This window comes from Ahaetulla prasina, chromosome 5 (genome assembly GCF_028640845.1).
Source record: "Ahaetulla prasina isolate Xishuangbanna chromosome 5, ASM2864084v1, whole genome shotgun sequence".
Lineage (NCBI taxonomy): Eukaryota > Metazoa > Chordata > Lepidosauria > Squamata > Colubridae > Ahaetulla > Ahaetulla prasina.
Window position 1 is genome coordinate 63885121 of NC_080543.1, and position 24501 is coordinate 63909621.

General features: G+C 38.8%; 1 protein-coding gene across 1 annotated transcript in view; it reads left to right on the forward strand.

The window, feature by feature from the left end:
• CASK (calcium/calmodulin dependent serine protein kinase) overlaps window positions 1-24501 on the forward strand; it is a 257401-nt gene that overhangs the window by 120876 nt on the left and 112024 nt on the right. Inside the window, exons 5-7 of the mRNA XM_058186228.1 lie at window positions 7761-7833; window positions 18259-18361; window positions 21894-22069. Coding sequence (XP_058042211.1) covers window positions 7761-7833; window positions 18259-18361; window positions 21894-22069 — 352 coding nt within the window. The remainder of the gene's footprint in view (window positions 1-7760; window positions 7834-18258; window positions 18362-21893; window positions 22070-24501) is intronic.

A 24501-nucleotide genomic window follows, 5' to 3' on the forward strand; every position in this document is an offset into this window, starting at 1 on the left:
TGCTAAAGGTTACCCAACTAAGTATTAACTGACATGATAATTTTTGTATATCTCGTTTTTTCTACATGTTTCACTTTTCTTCTTTATACTGTAATGTGGTGGTCTCTCATGATGTAAGAGTCAAACACTCGTTCTTCCTTGGGATGAGAGCCCAGAGTCAAATCCAAAGCTCCCTTTTATTATAATTCATGCAGGGGGATACATACTTGTAACATCATGATAGGTCAGTGAAGATGCATGCTTATACAGTAAAACAATATATGATTGGCTGATGTGCTGCCTATTCAGTGAGTGCTAAGCTGAGATAGATACCTGCTATGATAAAATGATTTCTCTGTTTTCATCTGCTTGTAACAGTGTGTGTCAGGTTCCTCCCAAGAGCAGAAATTCCCTGGGAATGAGTCAGAGGCAGGAGACTAAAGTTCTCATGGTTCAGCTGCTAGTGGTCTGCTAACTAGTGGTCTGCCAACTAAACAACCTGCACGTATAATCTCTACACTGTAACTGCTATTCTAATAGCAAATCTTTCATAAAAGTTATTGCATTACATTCTTGATTAAATTACCTTTCCATTGATATATAATTTTATGGTACTACTCCAAAAAAAAAGTGTTATTATCTAGTTTTAGAAAATACACTTTTCCCAAAAGGTTTCCACAATTTTGGCCACTGTATATACCTTTTGAGTACCATAGATTTAGGAAACTGTAGCCAAGGTGTAACATGCATCCCTCACATTGTGGGGAATAAGTCTATATAAGTGGATATTGTTTTTGTGTGAAGTACATGTACACAGAACTTGGTATTAACAAACTTTCATAATTTAGGTTTAATAATCTAATGATTATTATTCATTTATTTATTGGGCTATAAGGTTAAGGTAAAAGTTCCCTCGCACATGCATGTTAGTTGTTTCCGGCTCTAGGGGCGATGCTCATCTCTGTTTCGAAGCCAAAGAGCCAACCTGTCTGACGACGTCTCCATGGTCATGTGGCCGGCATGACTAAACGCCGAAAGCACACAGAACGTTATTACCTTCCCACTGAAGTGGTCCCTATTTTTCTACTTGCATTTTTTACATGCTTTCGAACTGCAGAAGCTGGAACAAGTAACGGGAACTCACTCCATTATGCAGCGCTAGGAATTTGAACCACTGAACTGCTGACCTTCTGGTCGACAAGCTCAGCGTCTTAGCCACTGAGTCATCTCAACCCCCTTATTGGGCTGTAAACCCTAAATAGCTGATATTGACTGAAAGGTGAACAGACTTGCCACTTTCTTGAAGAATCCCAATTTTCAATCAAACAGTACAAATATTACAACTTGCTGTTCTTTGGTAAAAATGTTAATAAAGAAAAGAAAACCTGAATTTTGGCAAAAGGAATATTTGAAGGTATTGAATATTGTTATTTGAATTGTTTAGATAAACTTGAGTTATTTGTTTATTTAATCCCATCTTGAGGCTACCTGGCTATTGAATGCCTGAAGGTGGCTTACAAATAAAAGAAGCAATACATATAAAAGAGAACACAGCTGATCAGAAGAGCTAAGCTAAGCAGGGTTCCTTCACCATCTTATCCCAAGACTCTGGAGATCAGTTTTTAGTAATTATCAGAATGTCATAAGAATGGAGGTTGTGACAAATTCATATATCATTTAAGAGGACATGTTATAACTTAATAGGTGTGCCTCATGATGATGACTCTTTGATGAACAGGATCCAGAGTGCACTAAACTTCTTGATTGCACCAGATGGGTAGAAACAATTGGAGATTGGGCCTGGCTATCTCACTGACTCTGTCATGCAGGTCTTTAAAGAAAATAACCTGCACTTTGAATTTCACTTGAAAGCCAGCTGGTAAGCAGTGAAGTTATTTGGGTATAACATGCTGCTTCCATCACTGCCTGCACTGCTGCATTCTAGATTAACTGTACCTTCTATATCAGCTTCAAAGGCAGCTCTACTAGGCCTCATTACATTAATCCAGGGAGCAGGTAAGCATATCATGATTTACTGACTGAAGAGCCTTTTAGTCCAGGGGAGGGTACAAATTGTGTACCAGACATACCTGTGCAAAGACTCTCTTAGCTACAATTGTGGCCACACCTGCTCTCAAGTTAATGCATAGGAACCTGAAATGTAAGATCTATTAATCAAGGTAAGCTAAATGTGATCAAACATGAAATGGCAAGATTGAACATTGACATCTTGAGAGTCTGTGAATTAAAGTGGACAGGAATGGGATAATTTAATTCAGAACACTGTTCTATCTATTACTGTGGGCAAGAATCCCTTAGAAGAAATGGATTAGCCTTCATAGTCAATAAAAGAGTGGGAAAAGCAGTACTGGGATACAATCTCAAAAATGACAAAATGATCCCAAGGCAAACAATTCAACATCTCAATAATCCAGATCTGTGCCCCAACCATTGATCTGAAGAGACTGAAGCTGACCAGTTCTATGAAGATCTATAACACCTTCTAGAATTACCTAACATCAAAAGAAGATTTCCTTTCATCATAGGGGATTGGAATGGTAAAGCAGGAAGTCTAAAGGTAACCGGAATAACAGGCAAATTTAGTCTCAGAGTACAAAATGAAACAGGGCAAAAACTAAAAGAGTTTATCTAGAGAACATGCTGCTCATAGCAAACACTCTTCCAACAACCAAGAGGTGATTCTACACATCACCAGATGCACTAGTGAAATCTGATTGATTATATACTCTGCAGTCAAAGATGGAGAAGTTATATACAATCAGTAAAAACAAAACCTGGAGCTCAGATCATGAACTTCTTATTGCAAAAGTAGAAGAAAGTAGGGAAAATCACTAGGCCATTCAGAAATGATCTGAATTGTAATCCTTATCAATATGCAATGGAGGTGGTGAATAGATTTAAGGAATCAGATCTGGTAGACAGAGTGCCTAAAGAACAGTGAATTAAGAACATTGTACAGGAAGCATTTATAATGATCCCCCACAAAAAAAAGGAATGAAGAAAACAAAGTGGCTGTCTAATCAGGCTTTACGAATAGCTGAGGAAGAAGGAAAGTGAAAGGCATGCTTCTGTTTTTAACATTACCTATTGAAGTTTAGTTGTTAATAGCCTGGCTGAGTGCTGATTTGTTCTAAACCCCTTTTCTTAATTACAAATCTAAAGTTTCATTGTTTTTCTCTGGAGTTTTAAAACACTTTCTCTTCCCCCACAAGGAATGTGGAGGCATGAGGGGTTGGGGTTTTTTTGCAGTGAAAGTGACTTAATCTGATTTATATCACATTTTTACTCTAAGGATTTCCCATTTTATTAGTCTTTCTAAAAGAACTCTGTTGCTTCATTTTATTTTTGTATTTATCCTTTTTATTTTTAAAAAGACAGAGTTTTTCTCTCTTTATTCTCTTTTGTGAGAATTATCTTAGCTGTTTCTGTGGTTACTTTGTTACGAAATATCCATTCTCTGTCCTTGAAAAAGAAGTGTTTACACTGTGCGGAGAAGCTTGGTTATAAGAGATTTGTACTATATTAAAATCAAATCAACAATAACTTAAGGACTTTGACTATTTATATGTTCTTTACAATGCCCCCCAAAAGAGAGATAAAGAATAGATTGGTTTCAGTGTTTTTTTTTTTTTTTTTTTTTTGTTTTTTTTTATATAAAGAGTTTTTATTGGTCAAAAAAGATTTATGCAAATACATATCAGGTATGGTAAATTTTCATTTTTCTTATACATGATAAGAATTTTACTCAAAATTTTAAACACATACAACAGCCATATGGCAAGCAGGTGATCTGAGTAGCTAAGTTTCAATCTTACATACACAATAAGGAAGGGTCAAGAATAACCAGAATACCATACGAAAGAGAATAAGGAAAACCAACACAATACCAATTATCTTTGTCACTTCCTAGTTTTGGATCTCAGAACTCTGGGTTCAGCCTGACCCAACTCCAGGCCCGCAACAGCGGCAGCCGCCTCCGCCCATGGTCTATAACCTCCCTTCTTCAATTCCTGGGTCATCTAAATCCAGGAGGGCTTTGTGTTCCTCCACGTGAGGCGCAGCCTCCGCAATTGTACTAATTTTTTCGTAATGCCCTCCCGGAAAATCATCAATCCCTCTGGCATCAGCCATCTGAAGCCCACTCCTTCTGGTACAATTTGCTTGATAAAAATAATATTTCTTTCTCATTTCACGTACCTGTCTGGGAATCTGCCTCAGAATGGCTATCTCCCTGCCCCTATAAGTCAGTGCCCCACTCCTATGTTTTCTAAGAATTTCATCTCGTCTCTCTTTTCACAAATTTGACATGAACCTCTCTAGGAACTGCATGCGTGCGTGCATATTGTGAATTAACTCTATAAACTCGATCCACATCCCAATTCATAAAATCAACACCTCTCCCAAGAAATTCTCCCAACAGTTTAGTCACAACATCTCTCAAGTCTTCTTGGTCCACTTCTTCCAAATTTTGAAACCTAAGGAAATAAGACATTTTATCCATCTGTAGTCCAAGCACAGCATTGCTTGTCGTCTCCCCTCTTTTCTGCACTGCCCGCATCTCACCCTCCAGACCTTCCACTTTCTGCTTATTTTCTGCTGAGACTTGTTGAGTATCCTTTAAATCCTTTTGGATAGTCACAATTTCTGCTCTTATTTCATCCAGTTTCTTGTCCATATTAGATAACTTTTCCAGAATTCTCTCCATTTCTCCAGCAGTTGGTCTCTGACCTTTTGCCATTTAAAAAAAATTTTCAAAATCCTCAGGCAAGCACAGTATCCTTATAATTTCCTCCGGATCCACCAGGGGGCACTCACAGGAGCAACGAGTCCAGAGTACAGTTAATCAACCAGGAAGCCGAAGGGAAGTGATGTCATCAAGATTCTCATAGTGAAGGCGGAAGCTGGGCGCCACCATTGTTCCCCAGAGGAGGGGCCTCAAACCCTCCTCCTAAATTTCTCCATCACCTCTTCTCTCCAGAGCTCCACAAAACCGGTAATCTTGTTATTTTAAGTTCTCCTCTCTCCAAAGTGATTCGTACTCCTTCCAGTCGCAGGGGAGAAAAACCCCGCACCGGAGTACTCCACTCACGTTGCCGATATTCCTTCCTTCTTCATTCCTCAATTCTTCTCCGTTCCCTGTTCACCACCAGGCTGCTGCAATTATAAATCCAAAGCCCCGGTGTCACCGGGCACAGCGGCCCAGGCGACGACCAAAGTAATGGCCGCGGCCTGTGGCCTCCGAACCCCGCCGAGCCTAGGACGCGCCAGCATCGGTCCCCCCAGTCCTGTATATCGGCTGGGAGACCCCTGGCGAGCCGTCCGTGCGGCAGGTGTCCTTTTCGGAACACCTGGCCCCTAAGGGCCTCGGCGGCGGGCGGATTCGGACACTGGAGGCAGGAGAAGCCTTCCAGACGTCCGTTGCCACCGGACACCGGAAGTCGTCCCCGTTTCAGTGTTTTTAACATTAGAGCCTTCTTGGAAATTTTTGCAAAAAATGTTTGCCAACTTACAGGTTTTAAATGTAAAATTAGATGAAAAGAGACGACTCATTGCAAAAGACCCTGATATTGAGAAAGATTGAAGGCAAAGGGAAGGGGGACAGCAGAGGATGAGATGGTTAGATAGAGTAATTTGTGCAATGAAAATGAATTTGGGCAAACTCCTGGAGACGGGAATGATTGAAGAACAATAACAACTGTTCCTCCCTCTCCAGAAGTGCACAAAATGAAATTTAATAGGAAAAGGTACAGTGCTCTTAGCAGACCACAAGAGTTTTCCTGTGTATAACAAAAATTAGCATTCTTCAGGAATTATAGAAAGATACTGAAGGAAGTTTCAAAACAATTATTACATTTTTTTAAAATCTAAAGTTATGTTTTCATATTGTACAACCTGAAACGATGCATAAAAGATTGAAATATATAATTAACTGAACTTATGCAGAGGTTTAAAGGGTTAGTTCAAAACAACAAAGATTATACTTTAAAAGCAGCATTCCTAACCAAACATTTACTTTTCAGAGTAGCAATTTTTGCAAACATATTTTCCCTTTCTTAATTATTTCTGGGCCTCCTGCTTCCCTGAAATAGTGAAATCCAATTGATTTCCAATCCTTTGTGTGTTTACACCTAATGGACAGAATTTTGCCAAACTAAAACTATAACTCAGTACCCTAATAGATATATCCTGAGAGATTCTAGGGCATAACTTCTTCTCTGCCCAATCCAGCTCAGGATTTCACAGTCTCTTAATTTGAGTTTCTCTCTGGAATGTTTACTTTAAAAACATTTTGTTGTATCCCTACTAGTGGATGATGACCCAATATTCTGTCATCTGGGCATGGAATGCTTCTTGAAAACCTTCACAATCTTTACCTTATGTTAGTCTCTACTTCTCTCATAGAGTTGTAAATTCTCCTGAAATGGTCCTGAATCTTTTTTGTTAGTTTTGTCACATTCAGAGTAGCAATTTGATGGCATTCACATGAACATGCTGAGTTAGTGATCAGTTCCTTGCTCATTGGTGTGCCATAACTGACTTTCATAGTTATGAGTAGATACTGCATATTTTCTTCCTTTAGACTCTGACCATTTTCAGTCTTCTCTTTTGTTATCTTTTTACTCTCCAAGGATCTGGAGCATTCCTCCTACACTTTATTTATGCAAAGGTCATTATTATGTAGATTACACTAAGTCAGGGCAGATGCAATCTTTATCCAGATATTTTTATCTGAACCTCACCCCATTCCTAAGAGGTCTGTAAGGGGCGTGCATAAGAGCACAAGCGTGCCTACCGTTCCTATCCTATTGTTTCCTTTCATTATATCCAATTAATATAGTTATTACATACTTATGCTTATATATATGCTTATATATAGTATAGTTATTTCGTGCTTATGCTTATATATACTGTTGTGACAAAATAAATAAACAAACAAACAAACAAACAAACAAACAAACTAGTCTCCTGATCAGGTACTTGCTTTTCCTCTATAAAATAAGATTGCTAGTTATCTATTTTTATTAATGCATAGGTTCAAATAGTTAAAATTACACAAAAGCAAGTTTTCCTTCCATTCTACAAGTGGTTAGCATCAAGTTCCTCACCATTTGAAATATAGAGGATGGATCCAAGAGAAAGAGTCTTCATATCAGTGTTTTTATTTCAGGGTGTGCCCTCTCTCAACATTTTAATATTAATAATAATTTATTAAATTTATGTGCCTCCTGGTTTCAAGCAACTCTGGTTAGTTACGCTAATTACTGTCCTTTCAAACATCAGGAAAAGACCTTTTTGTTTTTACTGAAGTGTTTTAAATAATGTTAAATTAATTAAAATACACAAGGGCATTATATTGTCTTTTTAGCTCATGTCTGTCTTGTTTTAAACTATATTACTATTATTGAAATATATGTTAATTTCAACTTTAATATTTTGTTAAAAGGATTTTATATTTTTATTAAATTATTCTATTGGACTTTGGTTTTAAATTGTATAGATTATATCTTGCCCAGAGAACTCTGAATATAATCTCATCAATAAATAACATCATGATATTATGAATACTTATTTAGAAGCAACTTTTTCTTACAGGACTTCTTTCTGGAGATAAATGTTACAGCCATAGGTTTCAAAGTACATGTAATGTAAATAAGACCCCAATGATTTTGAGTTTCTAAATATAGTGCCCAAATAACCTGAATTTTATGCCTATTTTTCTTTGCAGTGCTTATAACTTATTTGCATGTTTGGTTTTGCAGTCATTACATGAGACAGATATTGGAAGCACTGCGCTATTGTCATGATAATAATATAATTCACAGGGATGTGAAGGTAAGTCATATAATTACAGGAAAAATATCCATGTGAGTGTATTATTTATTATTGCTTGGTTTCTTTGTTTTACTCAGTCAAGGGCACCTATTAATTTTGGAGTTTTGGACATAATAGTAAAACAATTGAATCATTTCATGTAAGGTTCACAGGTGCACACACATAATATATTATAGTATAATATTATGTACACTATCCTTTTTCCTTTTTAACAAAATTCCTATATCCACTTTGCATTTAGAATGTGAAGTGTTTTGAATTTAAAACACCGATTTTGAGCTCTGTTTAAATTCAAAACATTTTCCACACTCCTTAGTCTGACAGCTAGAAATTCTGTTTTTGTACAGGTGGTCTGTTTATTTTTGGGTGTTCTGTTATTGAATCCAGATCCGATGCAGTCAGTAATTCTGTTTTTTAATCTGTTTACTGTATCTGTATCATTTCATAAATAATGCTCGAGTATAATATAGTTAAATAATCTATATAAAAGTATGTACTTTGTAACTGTATACAGTAGTTAGAATTACAAAACAAGTGCAGTATAGAAATTGAGGTAGATAATTTACAATTTAAATATAGATATGAATTATCTACTTGGTGTGGATTCTTAACCACATAAATAGACCTACTTCAAGAAAAGCAGTCCCCAACCCGTCCTTCAGATTGTCCCAACACTATATCCATCACCACTGTAATTCAGTTCATCCATCTTGCCGCTGGTCATCCTGTTCCTATCTTTTCTTCTACCTTTCTCAATATTACAGACTTCTCAAGAGAGCCAGTTCTTTGCATAATATATTCAAAATATGATAATTTGAGCCTTGTAATTTATGCTTCAAGTGAGAACTTTAGAGTCATTTACTCTACAATCAATTTGTTTGTTTTCATGCTATTTTATTAAGAGTCTTCTCCAACCTACAAGTTCAGAAGCGTCAATTCTCTTTCAATCCTTCTTCAAAATCCAATTTTTGCTTCAGTAGGGTGTCAGAGGAAAAACTGTTGCCTGCATGATTTTGATCTTTGTAGATATAAAGACATCATCGTATCTGACTATCTTTTCCAAGGCTTTCATTACTACTTCACCATAGTTTGAAATCTATTTCTTTATTTTTGATTATTGTTGTTGTTCAGTTGCCAAGTCATATCTTACTCTTCCAACCCCATGGACCATAGCACACCAGGCTCCCTTGCCCTTCATCAACTATTAATATCAATTATTGTTGACAGTTGATCTTAAAATCAGAAGGTATCCACCTTTTCAGTATTTTTATTGTCAGTTGTAAGGCTTGCTGCTATATCTGTTATTTTGGTCTTATGTCACTCCTTTGCTGATCTGGAGCATGTTTCTCTATGTTCCATTCATACTATGGTTTCCTATCTTGCATATAGGTTTCTTCTGAAGACAATGAGATGTTCTGGAATTCCCATTATCCTAAAGACATTCCACATCTTGACATAGTCAGCATAATCAGTCTAATCAAATAAAGCCCAAAGTCAGAGTTTCATTCTTCTCCACATCAAGCACGAAGTTCAGAAGCGGTCTCCATGTGGAAACAAAAGTACTTGTATTCTTTTCTTTAATCAAAATGGTCGATTTTGCCATTTCAGCCATTTGTCCATAGTAGGAATCAAAGTGTCCTTCCGTTTTGGTGCATCAAGTCTTGCTGCTGTCAACATATATAAAAACAAAGTTCCAAATTTTTTTGCCAGTTCTTTTTCTATTAAACCCAAAAGGAAAAGTTCTAGTTTCATTTTTGTCTCCATTTTCAAAAAAAAATTGTATTAAAATATGAATCATACTCCAAAATTTTTTTGCTTTATCACATGTCCCCCATAGATGTCAGAAAGTTCCCTCTTCACTTTTACACTTCCAACATTCATTTGGCATACCTTTATACATCTTAGATAACTTATCTGGTGTTAAATACCAATGATACATCATCTTATATAATTTTTCTTTTAGATTGTAATATAATGTGAGTTTTAAACTCTTCGTCCACATACAGTATTTTCCCATTGTTCAAGCATCACATTATATCCAAAGTTCCTTGCCCATTGAATCATACCATATTTTACACGTTCATTTTCCAGATTTAATTTCAATAACATTTTATAGATCTTAGCAATAATATGTTCATCATTGCCACAATAATGGGGCCGGGATAGCTCAGGCTGTAAGGAGCCTGTTATTAGAACACAGTAGCCTGCAATTACTGCAGGTTCAAGCCCGGCCCAAGGTTGACTCAGCCTTCCATTCTTTACAAGGTAGGTAAAATGAGGACCCAGATTGTTGGGGGGGGCAATAAATTGACTTTGTAAAAAATATACAAATAGAATGAGACTATTGCCTTATACACTGTAAGCCGCCCTGAGTCTTCGGAGAAGGGCGGGATATAAATGTAAACCAAAAAAAATAAAATAAAATAAAATTTCAACTTCATTTTTAACAGTCAAATCCATAATATTTTTAATCCAATTTAAGCCTTTCTTTCAATTGTTGATAAGTAAACCAATGGCAAACATAACTTTCTGATTTTGAGTTCTTCTCTCAGCTTTAATATTGGGTCACCAGAGTTGAAAGATAAAATATTTCTGTACATCAACCAGTTTGGCTTTGCCTCCATTTCTTTTCTGAAAAAAGCTTTCTGTGGTGACACCAAAAGGGGCAACTTTGTAGAGAGCCTTGCTTTATATTTATTCCAAACTCTTAGTATGGCATGTCTAACAAAACGGCTATTGAAATCAACATTGACTTTAGATTTATCATACCATAAGTATAGGAGTAGTATTCACTTACCTTCGCTACTGGTTCGCAAATGTGAGCGCTCGCACATGCCACCTACATGCTTGCACAGAGCATTTTGCACATGCCCAGAGGGTAAAAAATGACATCAGGGCAGGTGGGCGGAGCCTCCTGCAGCCGCCGCTACTGGTTTGCGCGATGCAGATAGAAGCGGCTAAATTGCACCACTGCATAAGTAGCTGTGCCATCCAAATCTTAATTCATAGTCCTCTAGTTCAAGTACCTTGCTCAATAGTAGTACCTGTGAGAGGGATCTTGGAGTCCTAGTGGACAACCATTTAGATATGAACCAGCAGTGTGCAGCAGCTGCTAAAAAAGCCAACACAGTTCTGGGCTGCATAAACAGAGGGATAGAATCAAGATCACGTGAAGTGTTAGTGCCACTTTATAATGCCTTGGTAAGACCACACTTGGAATACTGCATTCAGTTTTGGTTGCCGCGATGTAAAAAAGATGCTGAGACTCCATAAAGAGTGCAGAGAAGAGCAACAAAGATGATTAGGGGACTGGAGGCTAAAACATATGAAGAACGATTGCAGGAACTGGGTATGTCTAGTTTAATAAAAAGAAGGACTAGGGGAGACATGATAGCAGTCTTCCAATATCTCAGGGGTTGCCACAAAGAAGAGGGAGTTGGGCTGTTCTCCAAAGCACCTGAGGGTAGAACAAGAAGCAATGGATGGAAACTGATCAAGGAGAGAAGCAACTTAGAACTAAGGAGAAATTTCCTGACAGTTAGAACAATTAATAAGTGGAACAACTTGCCTGCAGAAGTTGTGAATGCTCCAACACTGGAAATGTTTAAGAAAATGTTGGATAACCATCTGTCTGAGATGGTGTAGGGTTTCCTGCCTGGGGAGGGGGTTGAACTAGAAGGCCTCCAAGATCCCTTCCAACTCTGTTGTTATTATTAAGTAACCTCTTATTCTGGAGGCTCACCCATTCTTATGCCCAGGTCAAGCAACATGCATCGAAGTACAAATTCATATCTGGTAGACCCAAACCCCCTCTTTCCTTAGCATCTTGCAGTAACTTATATCTAGAAGTTAGATATTTTTTAATCTAAAAATTAGATATAATTTTTCCCTGCCATATGAACTTAGAAATTGGTTTTTTCCCATCATATGAACTTAGAAATATCCTTCTGCCATTGTTTAAATATATTATCAGTTGTAAGTATTGGTAACGTCTGGAATAAAAAAAGCATCTTTTATAAGATGCTAGATGGTAGATCTTTATAGAAATGGCTTGTACATATTATGAAAAAGCAAAAAGTTGTGATTTGATGTTAGAATAGAATTGAATTGAATTGAATTGAATTGAATTTTTTATTGGCCAAGTGTGATTGGACACACAAGGAATTTGGCTTGGTGCATATGCTCTCAGTGTACATAAAAGAAAAGATACGTTCATCAAGGTGCAACATTTACAACACAAATGATGGTCAATATATCAATATAAATCATAAGGATTGCCAGCAACAAAGTTACAGTCATACAGTCATAAGTGGAAAGAGATTGGTGATGGGAACGATGAGAAGATTAATACTAGTGAAGATTTAGTAAATAGTTTGACAGTGTTGAGGGAATTATTTGTTTAGCAGAGTCATGGCCTTCGGGAAAAAACTGTTCTTGTGTCTAGTTGTTCTGGTGTGCAGTGCTCTATAGCGTCGTTTTGAGGGTAGGAGTTGAAACAGTTTATGTCCTGGATATGAGGGATCTGTAAATATTTTCACGGGTTTCATGTTAATGCCTTATTTTACTGTAACAGAGAGTCAGAAGTAAAAACTTCTTTTTTTTCTTCCTATTTCTCCTCACCTCTCTTTCCCCTTTCTCTTCCCACCCCACTGCTTTTCTATTTATTTTGTATTTCATAATACTGCATAACTCAATAAAAATGTTAATGGACGACATAGTCAGCATAATCAAAGATCTTGTTGATAACCATATTGGCTTCTTTTCTGCATCCCTTGGCTTTTTGTTATCTAGTGGCATCAGCAACAATGTCACTTACATCTTGACTTTTTCTGAAACCAATTTAAGCATCTATATCCTTTTCCATGTAAGGCTTTCATCTGCATTGGATGTTCCTAAGCATTATTTTGCCAGTGTGCAAATTTAATGATACAGTACAATAGCTAGTAGCCTCAGTTAAGTACCCTCTTTTCTTTGATACTAGTATGTAAACTGACCTCTTCAAATTTGATGGCCACTATGATGTTATCCAAATTAGATGGCAGTTTAGAATTTTTACTGGCTTTTCTTCAGTTGCTTGATATATCTATCTATATTCCATCAATGTATGTAGCCTTTCATCTTGATGATGATCAGACTGCTATTATAACTTTGTTCTCTTCTAGTACTGAGGTTCTTGTAGATAGAGAATGTCTTCTAAAGTATCTTGGACATTGGCATCTCTGCTGCATAGGATTTCTGTTTACTTCTTCCATCATTTTTTTCTCTTTGAATCAGTTATTATTGTCCATTGGCATCCTTTAGCGTATTGAGGATTTAACCTCCTCCTTTTGGAGATGTTTTGAAAGACTTTTCTTGTTTACTGTGACTGTTTTCATCTCTGATACCTTTACAGATTTGTAATACATGTAGTCCTTGCTTAGCAATCACAATTGGGACCACATAGACACTTTGTGGCTAAGGACCAGAATAGAATAGAATAGAATAGAATAGAATAGAATAGAATAGAATAGAATAGAATAGAATAGAATAGAATAGAATAGAATAGAATAGAATAGAATAGAATTTTTATTGGCCAAGTGTGATTGGACACACAAGGAATTTGTCTTGGTGCATATGCTCTCAGTGTACATAAAAGAAAAGATACGTTTATCAAGATACAACATTTACAACACAATTGATGGTCAATATATCAATATAAATCATAAGGATTGCCAGCAACAAGTTATAGTGATACAGTCATAAGTGGAAAGAGATTGGTGATAGGAACTATGAGAGGATTAATAGTAGTGCAGATTCAGTAAATAGTTTGACAGTGTTGATGGAATTATTTGTTTAGCAGAGTGATGGCCTTCGGGGGAAAACTGTTCTTGTGCCTAGTTGTTCTGGTGTGCAGTGCTGTATAGCGTCGTTTTGAGGGTAGGAGTTGAAACAGTTTATGTCCAGGATGCAAGGGGTCTGTAAATATTTTCACGGCCCTCTTCTTGATTCGTGCAGTATACAGGTCCTCAATGGAAGGCAGGTTGGTAGAAATTATTTTTTCTGCAGTTCTAATTATCCTCTGAAGTCTGTGTTTTTCTTGTTGGGTTGCAGAACCGAACCAAACAGTTATAGAGGTGTAAATGACAGACTCAATAATTTCTCTGTAGAACTGAATCAGCAGCTCCTTGGGCAGTTTGAGCTTCCTGAGTTGGTGCAGAAAGAACATTCTTTGTTGTCCTTTTTTAATGATGTTTTTGATGTTAGCTGTCCATTTTAGATCTTGCGATATGATAGAACCTAGAAATTTGAAGGTTTCTACTGTTGATACTGTGTTGTGAGAGGTGGAAGTATGGAAGGGTTTCTCCTAAAGTCTACCACCATTTCTACGGTTTTGAGTGTGTTCAGTTCCAGATTGTTTTGGTTGCACCACAAGGCTAGTCGTTCGACCTCTCGTCTATATACGGATTCGTCATTGTCTCGAATGAGACCAATCACTGTTGTGTCATCTGCGAACTTCAGTAGCTTAACAGATGGATCATTGGAGATACAGTCATTGATATACAGAGAGAAGAGAAGTGGGGAGAGCACACAGCCTTGGGGGGCCCCTGTGCTAATTGTACAGGTATTTGATGTGATCTTGCTTAGCTTCACCTGCTGCTTCCTGTTTGTTAGGAAGCTTGTGATCCACTTACAAGTCTGTTCCGGTACCTGTAGCTGGTTTAGCTTAGTTAGAAGAATGTCTGGAATGATGGTATTGAATGCTGAACTAAAGTCTACAAAAAGGACCCTTGCATAGGTCTTTGGAGACTCAAGATGTTGTAGGATGTAGTGCAGAGCCATATTAACAGCATCATCTGTTGATCTATTTGCTCGGTATGCAGATTGCAAGGGGTCTAACAACGGATCCGTGATGGTTTTCAAGTAGGAAAGCACTAGCCTTTCAAAGGTTTTCATGACTACAGATGTTAAAGCAACTGGTCTGTAGTCATTCAGTTCCTTGATGGTGGGCTTCTTCGGCACTGGGATGATGGTAGAGCGTTTGAAGCAAGAAGGAACATAACACATCTCTAGTGATTTATTGAAAATATGGGTGAAGATGGGGGCCAATTGGTCAGCACAGACTTTTAAGCAAGAAGGAGTTATCTTGTCTGGGCCTGGAGCTTTTCCTGGCTTTTGTCTGTGAAATAGGTCCTGCACTTCCTTTTCTGTGATCACTAGGGGTTGTGAACCCAATGAAATGGGGTCAGTTGTAGGAGGCTTGGCTGTTGTTGGTGTGTCTGAGATGGGGGTTGTGGAGATAGGTGGCTGTAGTTTCCTTTCAAACCTGCAGTAAAACTCATTCAGGTCATCTGCCAGTTGTTGATTACCTTCAGCCTGGGAAGGAGGTTTGCCATAGCCGGTGATATTTTTAAGAGTTTTCCACATGTTTGCTGGTTCATTTGCTGAAAACTGATTCTTTAGCTTTTCAGAGTAGCTTCTTTTTGCTGCTCTGATCTCCCTTGTTAATGCATTTCTGGCCTGATTGTACAGCATTTTATCATCTTTTCTGTAGGCTTCCTCTTTGGAATGTTGTAGCTGCTTAAGTTTAGGTGTGAACCAAGGTTTGTTTTTACTGTATATTCGCAAGTTCCTTGTAGGTACACATAGGTCTTCACAGAAGCTGACATATGATGTTACAGTATCTGTGAGTTCATCCAGGTCTGCAGAGGTATCTTTAAAAATATTCCAATCAGTGCAGTCAAAACATGCCTGTAGCTTTAATTTTGATTCCTCCGTCCAGGTCTTCACTGATTTAATTATTGGTTTTGTGGCTTTAAGTCTTTGCCTGTAAGCAGGTACAAGATGAATCATGCAATGATCAGAGTGTCCTACAGCTGCACGTGGTAAAGACCGATACGCATCTTTTAGTGTTGTGTAGCAATGGTCTAGTATTCTTGCCTCTGGTGGGACAATTAACATACTGAAAGTATTTTGGTAGCTCTTTCCTTAAGTCTGCCTTGTTTAGATCTCCCAAAACAATGGCCAGTGAATCAGGGTGTTTGGCTTCAGCCTCCATGATTTGGTCAGCTAGAGTTCATAATGCCTTGTTTACACAGGCTCGTGGTGGGACATAAACAGCAATTAGAAGAAATGAGGAAAATTCACGAAGCAAATAGTAAGGTTTGCAGTTGATAATTAGAGTCTCTAAATTGTTGTGACAGAATTTGTAAATTATTTTAAAATCTTGACACCAGTTTCTATTAATATATAGGCATAAGCCTCCTCCTTTCTTTTTACCAGATGTTTCTGGAATCCTGTCTGATCGTTCAATCTGAAACCCTGGAATGTTCAGGCTGCTATTTTCAATTGATTCATTTAACCAGGTTTCAGAGAAGCATAGGACTGCTGAATTGCGAAAATCAGAATAGTATTTGTTTAAGAGGAGTATTTCATCCATCTTATTTGCAAGTGAGCGTATATTTGTTAGGAAAATTGAAGGCAGAGGAGTTTTAATGTGATTTCTTAGCCTGATTAAGATCCCAGATCGTTTACCTCTCTTCTTTCTCTTCCGTCGTTTGGTTTTTTTAGTAGTCCATGGCTCCGTGGGAACTGCCTCCTCCTGTGTTAGAATCTCCTCCGTGTTTGTAAAGACAGGCGGGGGTGAGATCAAAGAAAGCTGCTCCTTAAAGAAATGTTCCTTAATTTTTAGCAGATGGTCTCGTGAGTAGGAAATCCGTAGTGAGTCACAGAGAACAATTAGAAATAAAGAAACAATTAGAGAGCATTTCACCGAGGCAGCTTCGTCGGCGCCATCTTGGCTAAATCATTAAGTGGAAAACTCTATGACTGCAACAGATTTATGAGATCACTTCTTCAGTTTTTAAGCAAAACATCGTATGACCATAACTTGCAATTTTAGTTCCATGTTCTTCCTTAACTCTACCTGTGTTAATTTGCAAGCCACACAAATGGTGATCATGTAACTTGTGGCTGCTGCAGTAGTTGTAAATTCAAGGATTGGTTGCAAAGCTTTTTTGTTTGTTTGTTTGTTGTTGCTTGCACCACTGTAACTTCAAACAGTTACTAGATAAGGCAGTCAGTAGGTAAGCACTACTTGTATTGCTTCTAATAGCTCTTTGAAATTCTTCCTTCCTGAGATCTTTGTTTTTCTTGGCTTTGGCCTCTTTTCTCTTGGCAATATATTCTGTCACTCAGTTTGCTTTCTTCTGTTTTTTGGGCTTTGATAATTTCCTTCTTCATCCTTAACAACTTCTATGATTTCATTCCATAGAAGTTTCATAGAAGTTCTGAACTTCACTGATTCCCAATCAGTGTCCTTCAGAACTTCAAAATGATTCTTTGATGTTCTCCATGAAAATGATGAGGCTTTTTTTCATATTGTGGAAGTTGGTTACTTTCTACTTCATTAGCTTCACTTGGAACTTGCACATGAGCAGTTCATGATCTGTTTCACAAACAGCACTTCATCATGTCTTTGATCCTATAACTGAGCTTCTTCACCTTTTAACAATCGTATGGCCAGTTGGATTTCTGTGTACTTAATCTGGTGATTTCTTGTATGCAACATTGCTGTTGTTGTTGTTTTTTTGGGGGGGGTGTTGTTTGTTTTTTTGAAGGTAGTGTTGGTAATGAAGAAATCATTGGAATGGCAGAAATTAATAAATTGCTGTCTTGCTTTAGTTCAGTTTTCTAAGCCATGCAATCAAACTACATTTTCCTCAAAATTTCCTATTTCTGTATTCCACTCTCCAGCCATAAGTATCTTGCTTGCATGTTCTGTTGGTTTCAAATTGGACTTGATATAAAACTCCTTGGCTTCATTGATGATTGGAGCATAAACTTGGATGATTGTCATATTAAAGGATTGTACGTGAAGGTTAAGTAATATTATGGAATCACTGATTGATTGCATACTGTTCTTTCTCCACCCTTCCTATCTATAACAACAACACCATTTGTTAATGGTTAATTTGTAATTTGCTATTAGTTAATTTGTTTTTCATATCCTGAGTAATATAGTATGATCTTCTGAGTGAAAGTGTCCAATCCCAGTCCATCTCAATTTACTGATGCCTAAAATGTCAAGTTGTAATTTTGTTATCTTCTACTGCCTGTTTCAGTATTCACAGCTTTCCTATAATCATGTTTTTCATATTCCATGGTAGCACTGTAATTCTGACTTCTTTGCAGCTTTGGATTTTTTTTTCTCCTTGGTAGTAAGAAACTGGTTATTGCAAAGCCTTTAATCTAGCCACATTCTAAATACCATTAGCACTCCCAACATTTTTTTAGTTTCCTCACTAGCACATTGAGTGCCATCTGAATTTAGCCTATTTTAACTGCATGATACACCCTGTCTCCCGTCAATGACTATTGTATGTATATATTCTGGTGCCATAATAAATTGATGATTTATCAATCATCAGGGTGATTTTATCATTTCAGCCACACTGTGTACTACTTGCTTCAAAGGAAAATTCAGCACCTGTAAAACTTGGTGGTTTTGGTGTTGCTATTCAATTAGGAGAATCAGGACTTGTTGCCGGAGGTAAGTAATGACTATTTTATATCATTTTCAGTAAACCTTTTTTTTTAGTTTGGGTGAATATACCAAGGATGAATTTATAATGATATAAGAAAATAGCTTATTTATAAAAAACAAAACAGAAGTCTAGTTGTACAACTTGAATATTCCGCAAATGATAATTAAGAAACAGTTATCAAAAATTTGCAAAGTAAACCATGCTTAAGAATGAAAAAGAATATATATTTCGTATTTTGTTTAAATGTGAGTTTCTTTAATTGAAGTCTTTGCTGCAACCTAGCACTCTCTATTCTAGCGTGATTAAGCAAAACTTTGGGAATTGCCTTTTTGAGAATGAACAAAACCAGTGTTCAGACAAATTAGCTCCTCTTAACTCAGGAATTATGCTTTTGAAGAATTTAATGTGTGCATGCATGTAAAGTGCATTCAGAAAGTATTCAGATCCCATTCACATTTGTTAGTTTTTTAATGCTGCAGCCTGATTCTACAGTTGTTAAAAATCCTTTATTTTCATTAATCTACACTCTGTAAAGAATTTTAGAAATGTCTGTAAATTTGTTTTAAAAAATGAAATATCACATTGGCATAAATATTCAGACCCTTCACTCAATATTTTGTTGAAACAGTTTTTCAGCAATTACAGCCTGGAGTCTTTTTGGATATGACACGACAAGCTTTGCACATTGGGGGATTTTCTACCATTCTTTCTTGCAAATCCTCTCAAGATCAGTTAGGTTGGATGGTGAGTGTCGATGGACAACCATTTTCAGGTCTCTCCAGAAATGTTCATTCAGGGCTCTGGCTGGGCCACACTAGGACATTCACAGAGTTGTCTTTAAGCCACTCCTTTGTTGTCTTGGGTAGGTGCTTAGGATTGTTGTCATGTTGGAAAGTGAATCTTCAGCCCAGTCTGAGGTCCTGAGTTCTGTGGAACAGGTTTTCACTGAGGATATCCCTGTACTTAGCTCCATTCAGCTTTCCTTTAACGCTGACCAGTCTCCCAGTCCCTGCTGCTGAAAAACAGTGTCATAGCATGATGCTGCCACCACCACATTTCATTGTCCGATTGATTTTTGCAGATGATGAGCCTTGTCTGGTTTCCTCCAGAAATAACGTTTAGAATTGAGGCTAAACAGTTCAATCTTGGTTATCAGATAATCTTATTCCTCACAGTCTGAGAGTCCTTTGAGTACTTTTTTGCAAACTCGAAGTGGGCTTTCATGTTTTTCACTGAGGAGAGGCTTCCGTCTAGCCACTCTGCCATAAAGTCCAGATCAGTGGAGGGCTGCAGTGATGGTTGTCCTTCAGGAATTCTGTCCCATTTCCACACAGTATCTCTGGAGCTCAGTCAGAGTGACCATTGGGTTCTTGGCCCTTCTGAGTTTGACTGGGCAACCAGCTCTTGGAAGAGTCCTGGTTGTGCCAAACTTCTTGTCAAGGTTCCAGAAAAACCTCTTCTGCATAAAGAAAACTCAGAAGCCATTGTCTTTAAGAGTTCTTTACTAGCATGAGGAAACTGGCACACGATGAGTGAAATTCCAAAACTGAACTTCCGGATTCTTTTCCCAGTTATACAAACCCCAAGAGTCCCACCCCCCTGACCCCTTTGAAAACTGAAGTATCACATGGTCCCACGTTCTCCCAGTTCATTCGAATATCTTCTCGCCACTCTTCCTGCAGATGTGAACACCATCCGACCCTGACCGCCTGAAGAATGTTACCATACCCCTCAGCCCCCCTTCTTCCCCTCAGGGGAAAAATGTGGCAGCGTCTGGAAACCTAAAGTCTAGTATGGTTTCCAGGCCTGACACTTCTTTTATTTTTATTTGAGAATTATGGAGGCCACTGTGCTCTTAGGAACCTTTAGTGAAACAGAAATTGTATTGTACCCTTCCCCACTCTGAGATCTTGTACAGAAAGGTGTGTGCCTTTCTAAATCATGTCCAATCAATTTAATTTACCACAGATGAACTCTGTATAGAAAAATGTCATCAACGATCAAGAGAAATGGGGGGCACCAGAGCTAAATTTCAAGTATTGTTGCAAAGGGTCTGAATACGTGTGACAATGTGATACTTCAGTTTTTTATAAAGTTACAGACATTTCTGTTTTTACTTTGTCATTATGGGATAGGGAGTGTAAATGAATGGGAAAAAAGTGAATTTCAACAACTGTAGAATCAGGCTGCAGCATAATGAAATTGACAAAAGTGAAGGGAGGGGTCTGAATACTTTTTGAATACAATGTCTCTGTGATTTCCATTTTGAACTGGAAATGGTTATTTCAAATTTCAAATGGGCTGTCTCAACTCTAGCAGATTTTTTCTGAAGAACTAAGCTTGAAATAGTACAGTTCTGGCTTAGCAATTCATGGAAGACCAAACAGTCATTTGAAGCTTGAAACAGGGTGTGTTCAACACAGAAAGTTTATATATTAAAAATATTTTGCACATCTGTGATTTCTATGATCCAGTGATAACTTTTCTGGGAGGGAAGTCTCCATTTGCCCATTCCCTATTTGGGAATTGGGCTACTTTTGAAACTGGTCCTAAAGCTTCAGTGGGTAAAGAATGTTAGTTCCTCGCTTTTTGATCTCTACACTGAATTGATTCTGGGCTTGCATGCCAGGATTACATAGTTTAGTCCCAAACTACCAAAGGCATATGGTCACAATATGCTTTCTTCTTCTTCACATATGTGTGCAGTCTATCTTTCTGTTTTACATATACGCATATAAATTAGTGAGGCTTTAAAATTTTTCAGTATCAGCCCAGGAGAAAAATTTTTGAGAGGAAATTGCATCATCTAGAAGGAAAAGTTAGGACCTCTCCCCCTAAAAATTGCTTTGGTAGCCCAGAAGTGGGACTCTGAAATGGCAGGTGGGTGTGGTCTGCAGTCACTACTATTACTATAAGAGAGGAATTAAGAAAGAATATTTGGGCATTGATGTCTCAATTGTATAGTGAATTAACATATCACATTTGTGATATGCAGTGGCACAGTGATTAGAGTGCAGTACTGCGGGCTGCTTCTGCTGACTCCTGGCTGCCTGCAATTTGGCAGTTAGAATCTCACTAGGCTCAAGGTTGACTCAGCCTTCCATCCTTCCGAGGTCAGTAAAATGAGGACCCAGATTGTTGGAAGTAATATGCTGACTCTGTCAACCACTTAGAGAGGTCTATAAAGCACTGTGAAGTGGTATATAAGTGCTATTGCTATTTTGGGTGGTCCCCCAAATGAAGATGGTTCTGTTTTCAGAGCCTTCCAGAAGCTGGCTGCTTTGGCTTTGGTGATTGATTGATTGATTGATTGATTGATTGATTGATTGATTGATTAGTGTGCAACCGTGAGTATACTGCTATTGGATCTTGTAATGCTATATAATTGTTAATATCTGTACACTATCTAGAGGCCTGCTAGTATAGAGTTGGCAGATAAGCCACATAACTAAATAAAATATGATAAATGCAATGTAAAATTTCAACTTGTATTCTTCTGCCATCTTTAAAAATAATACATTTTTAATTTTATTTTAGGACGTGTAGGAACTCCTCATTTTATGGCTCCAGAAGTAGTAAAAAGAGAGCCTTATGGAAAGCCTGTAGATGTATGGGGCTGTGGAGTTATTCTTTTTATTCTGCTTAGTGGTTGTTTACCTTTTTATGGTACAAAAGAAAGATTGTTTGAAGGCATTATCAAAGGAAAATACAAGGTAAGTACTTATCACAAGAAAAATGTTTTAGTTAGATATTTTCATTTCAAAAACATGTTTGCAAATGCTAATTCATTTTCATGAATTGTAATTGCCACACACCTTTATGTACAGGTATACAAAGCACTTAAAATACAAATACAAGCATGGGTTTTACTATTAAGACATATTTTGATGAAACAGCAACAGAAAAATTCCATATAGTTAAAACAAAGCAAGGAAATATACTATAGTACATAAAGCCAAAACTGGATTTGTTATAAAGACTGGTAATATGGGAACAAAGTCAGTCATTTTCTGACATGTGTTTGTATTTCCCATCTGGTTTTTATACAAAGCATTCTTTTTCAAATGTGGTAAGTTAGTTGTCTCAGAAAGACAAAGTAGAAAGCATAAAGGTAATAGTTTCCTTTCCACATATGCCTTGCCCTGCCCCCAGGTCTGGTAGTCAAATTATGGTGAATTGAGACCTGGTAGCACAATTTACATATTTTCCGTTTTAGTTCCATTTTTAAGATTTTGAAATGTCATTTTGGTGAGAAATAAATCTAAACTGCCGTTACATGTTACGTATCAGAATCTCAACTGAATATTTTCTATGATTACATACTAATCCATTTTGTTGTTACTCAAATATGCAACAAATTTGTGTTTTTTCCCATGTTTGTACATGTCTAATAGGATTTTCAATACCCACTGCCTCATATTTTCTTTAATAGTATATTCTACCTCTTCGAGATAGTCAGGTCGGGAAACCGAGTTTATAAAAAATACTGAAACTCTACTTTGTTAATGTAGACCAAGGGTGTCAAACTCAAGGCCCACGAGCCATATCTGGCCCGCAAGGTAATTAGATCTGGCCTGTGGGGCTGCCCAAGAAATAGCAAAAGACTGGCCTGCGTGGCCTCGGCCTGGCCCAGGCCAACCAGGTACTGATCTGCAACCTGGTGGCGGCCATCCGCTGTGATGTTGCCTTGGCCCCATGCCTTGCACGTGGATAGGAAGCACGCAGTGCCTGGTATCTCTGGGAACTGCATTCTGAGAACTTGCCTTTCCCTCAGGATGCCAGCCCTTGCACGCTCATTGCACTTCCTGTGCACATGCTCTGAGGGCAGGGCCAAGGCAGCGCCACAAATCTAAGGCTGGCCACAGTCCAGCCTGGATGGCTGCCACCAGGTTGCAGATCAGTGCCATGCCCGCACCAGTATCTCCATGTCCCACTCATTGGCCTTTCACGTGTGTGTGTGTGCGCACGCGCACGTGCACACGCATGTGTGGGGTGGAAGTGTCCAGCAGGAGGGCAGGGGCTTTGCAGCCCGCTGCAACCACCAGGATGGCTCTCCAAGAAGCAGGCGTGGCAATTGCAGCGGGCAGAATCAGGGAGAGAGGCATATGAAGCGGATCACCAGACGTGCCTGCTCCATCCCACATGGCTGAGACGGAGCAAGCAGCTGCCCGCCACATCCAGCAGGCCAGACCATGTCACTCACTCCTGCATCTCTGCCTCTGGCTACTGCCACCGCCGCAGGCCGAGACAAGGTGAGGCACCATCAGCCCACCTACTCCGTCCCATTTTGTTTTTGCTTGCAGTTGGACAGATGACTGCTGGTCATCTCCTCAACACCCTTGAGGGTCTTGCCCTTGGCCTGCACATGGAATGTATTCCCCTTGCATATCCGATGCACCTTGGCACCACTGTGGGCCGTTACCACCACCGAGGCTGCCAGCAGTTCATGCAGTTACATTAGGTCGCTGCCATTACCGCCTGAAGCACCAGGCCCACTCAACATGAAAGAGGCAAAGTGGCTAGTTAGAAAGGCCGAGTAGAGGTGATAGAGCATGCCTAGGCCCAGCAGGTAAAAGACAGCCACCATGGGTAGGGAAAGCAGGATCCCTATTGATGTTATGGCCATCCACTCCATAACAGGATCGCATGCCTCCCCCCACTCCTTGGTCTCTGCTGGGCCATGGTGGCGATAAGATCCGGCTTTCCCCACTTGGGGTGGCTGTGTTTTGCCTGCTGGGCCTGGGCATGCTCTGCCACCTCTGCTCAGCCTTTCTACCTGGCACCTTCACCTCCTTCGGGCTGGGCAGGTCTGCTGAGCAGCTGCAGCCCACAGTGGGGCTGTATATTGGGTGCATGGGGGGGAACACTCCATGCGCAGGCCAAGGCAGGACCCGCGAGGGGTCTGAGAAGATGACCAGCAGTGACTTCTCTAACTGCAAGGAAAAACAGAAAGTGGGACAAAGTAAGTGTGTCCAGCAGTCTGCATCACATGCCTCCCTCCTGCTGGTGCTGCTGCCGCCGTGCCTGCTACTTGGATTACCAGCCCAGTGGTAGCAGTGGGCTCCAGAGCTTCAGTTGAGGGGCCGACAGGCTACAGCTCCTGCCAGAAACCATTGGCCCCCACGGACAAAGTCCACGAACGTGC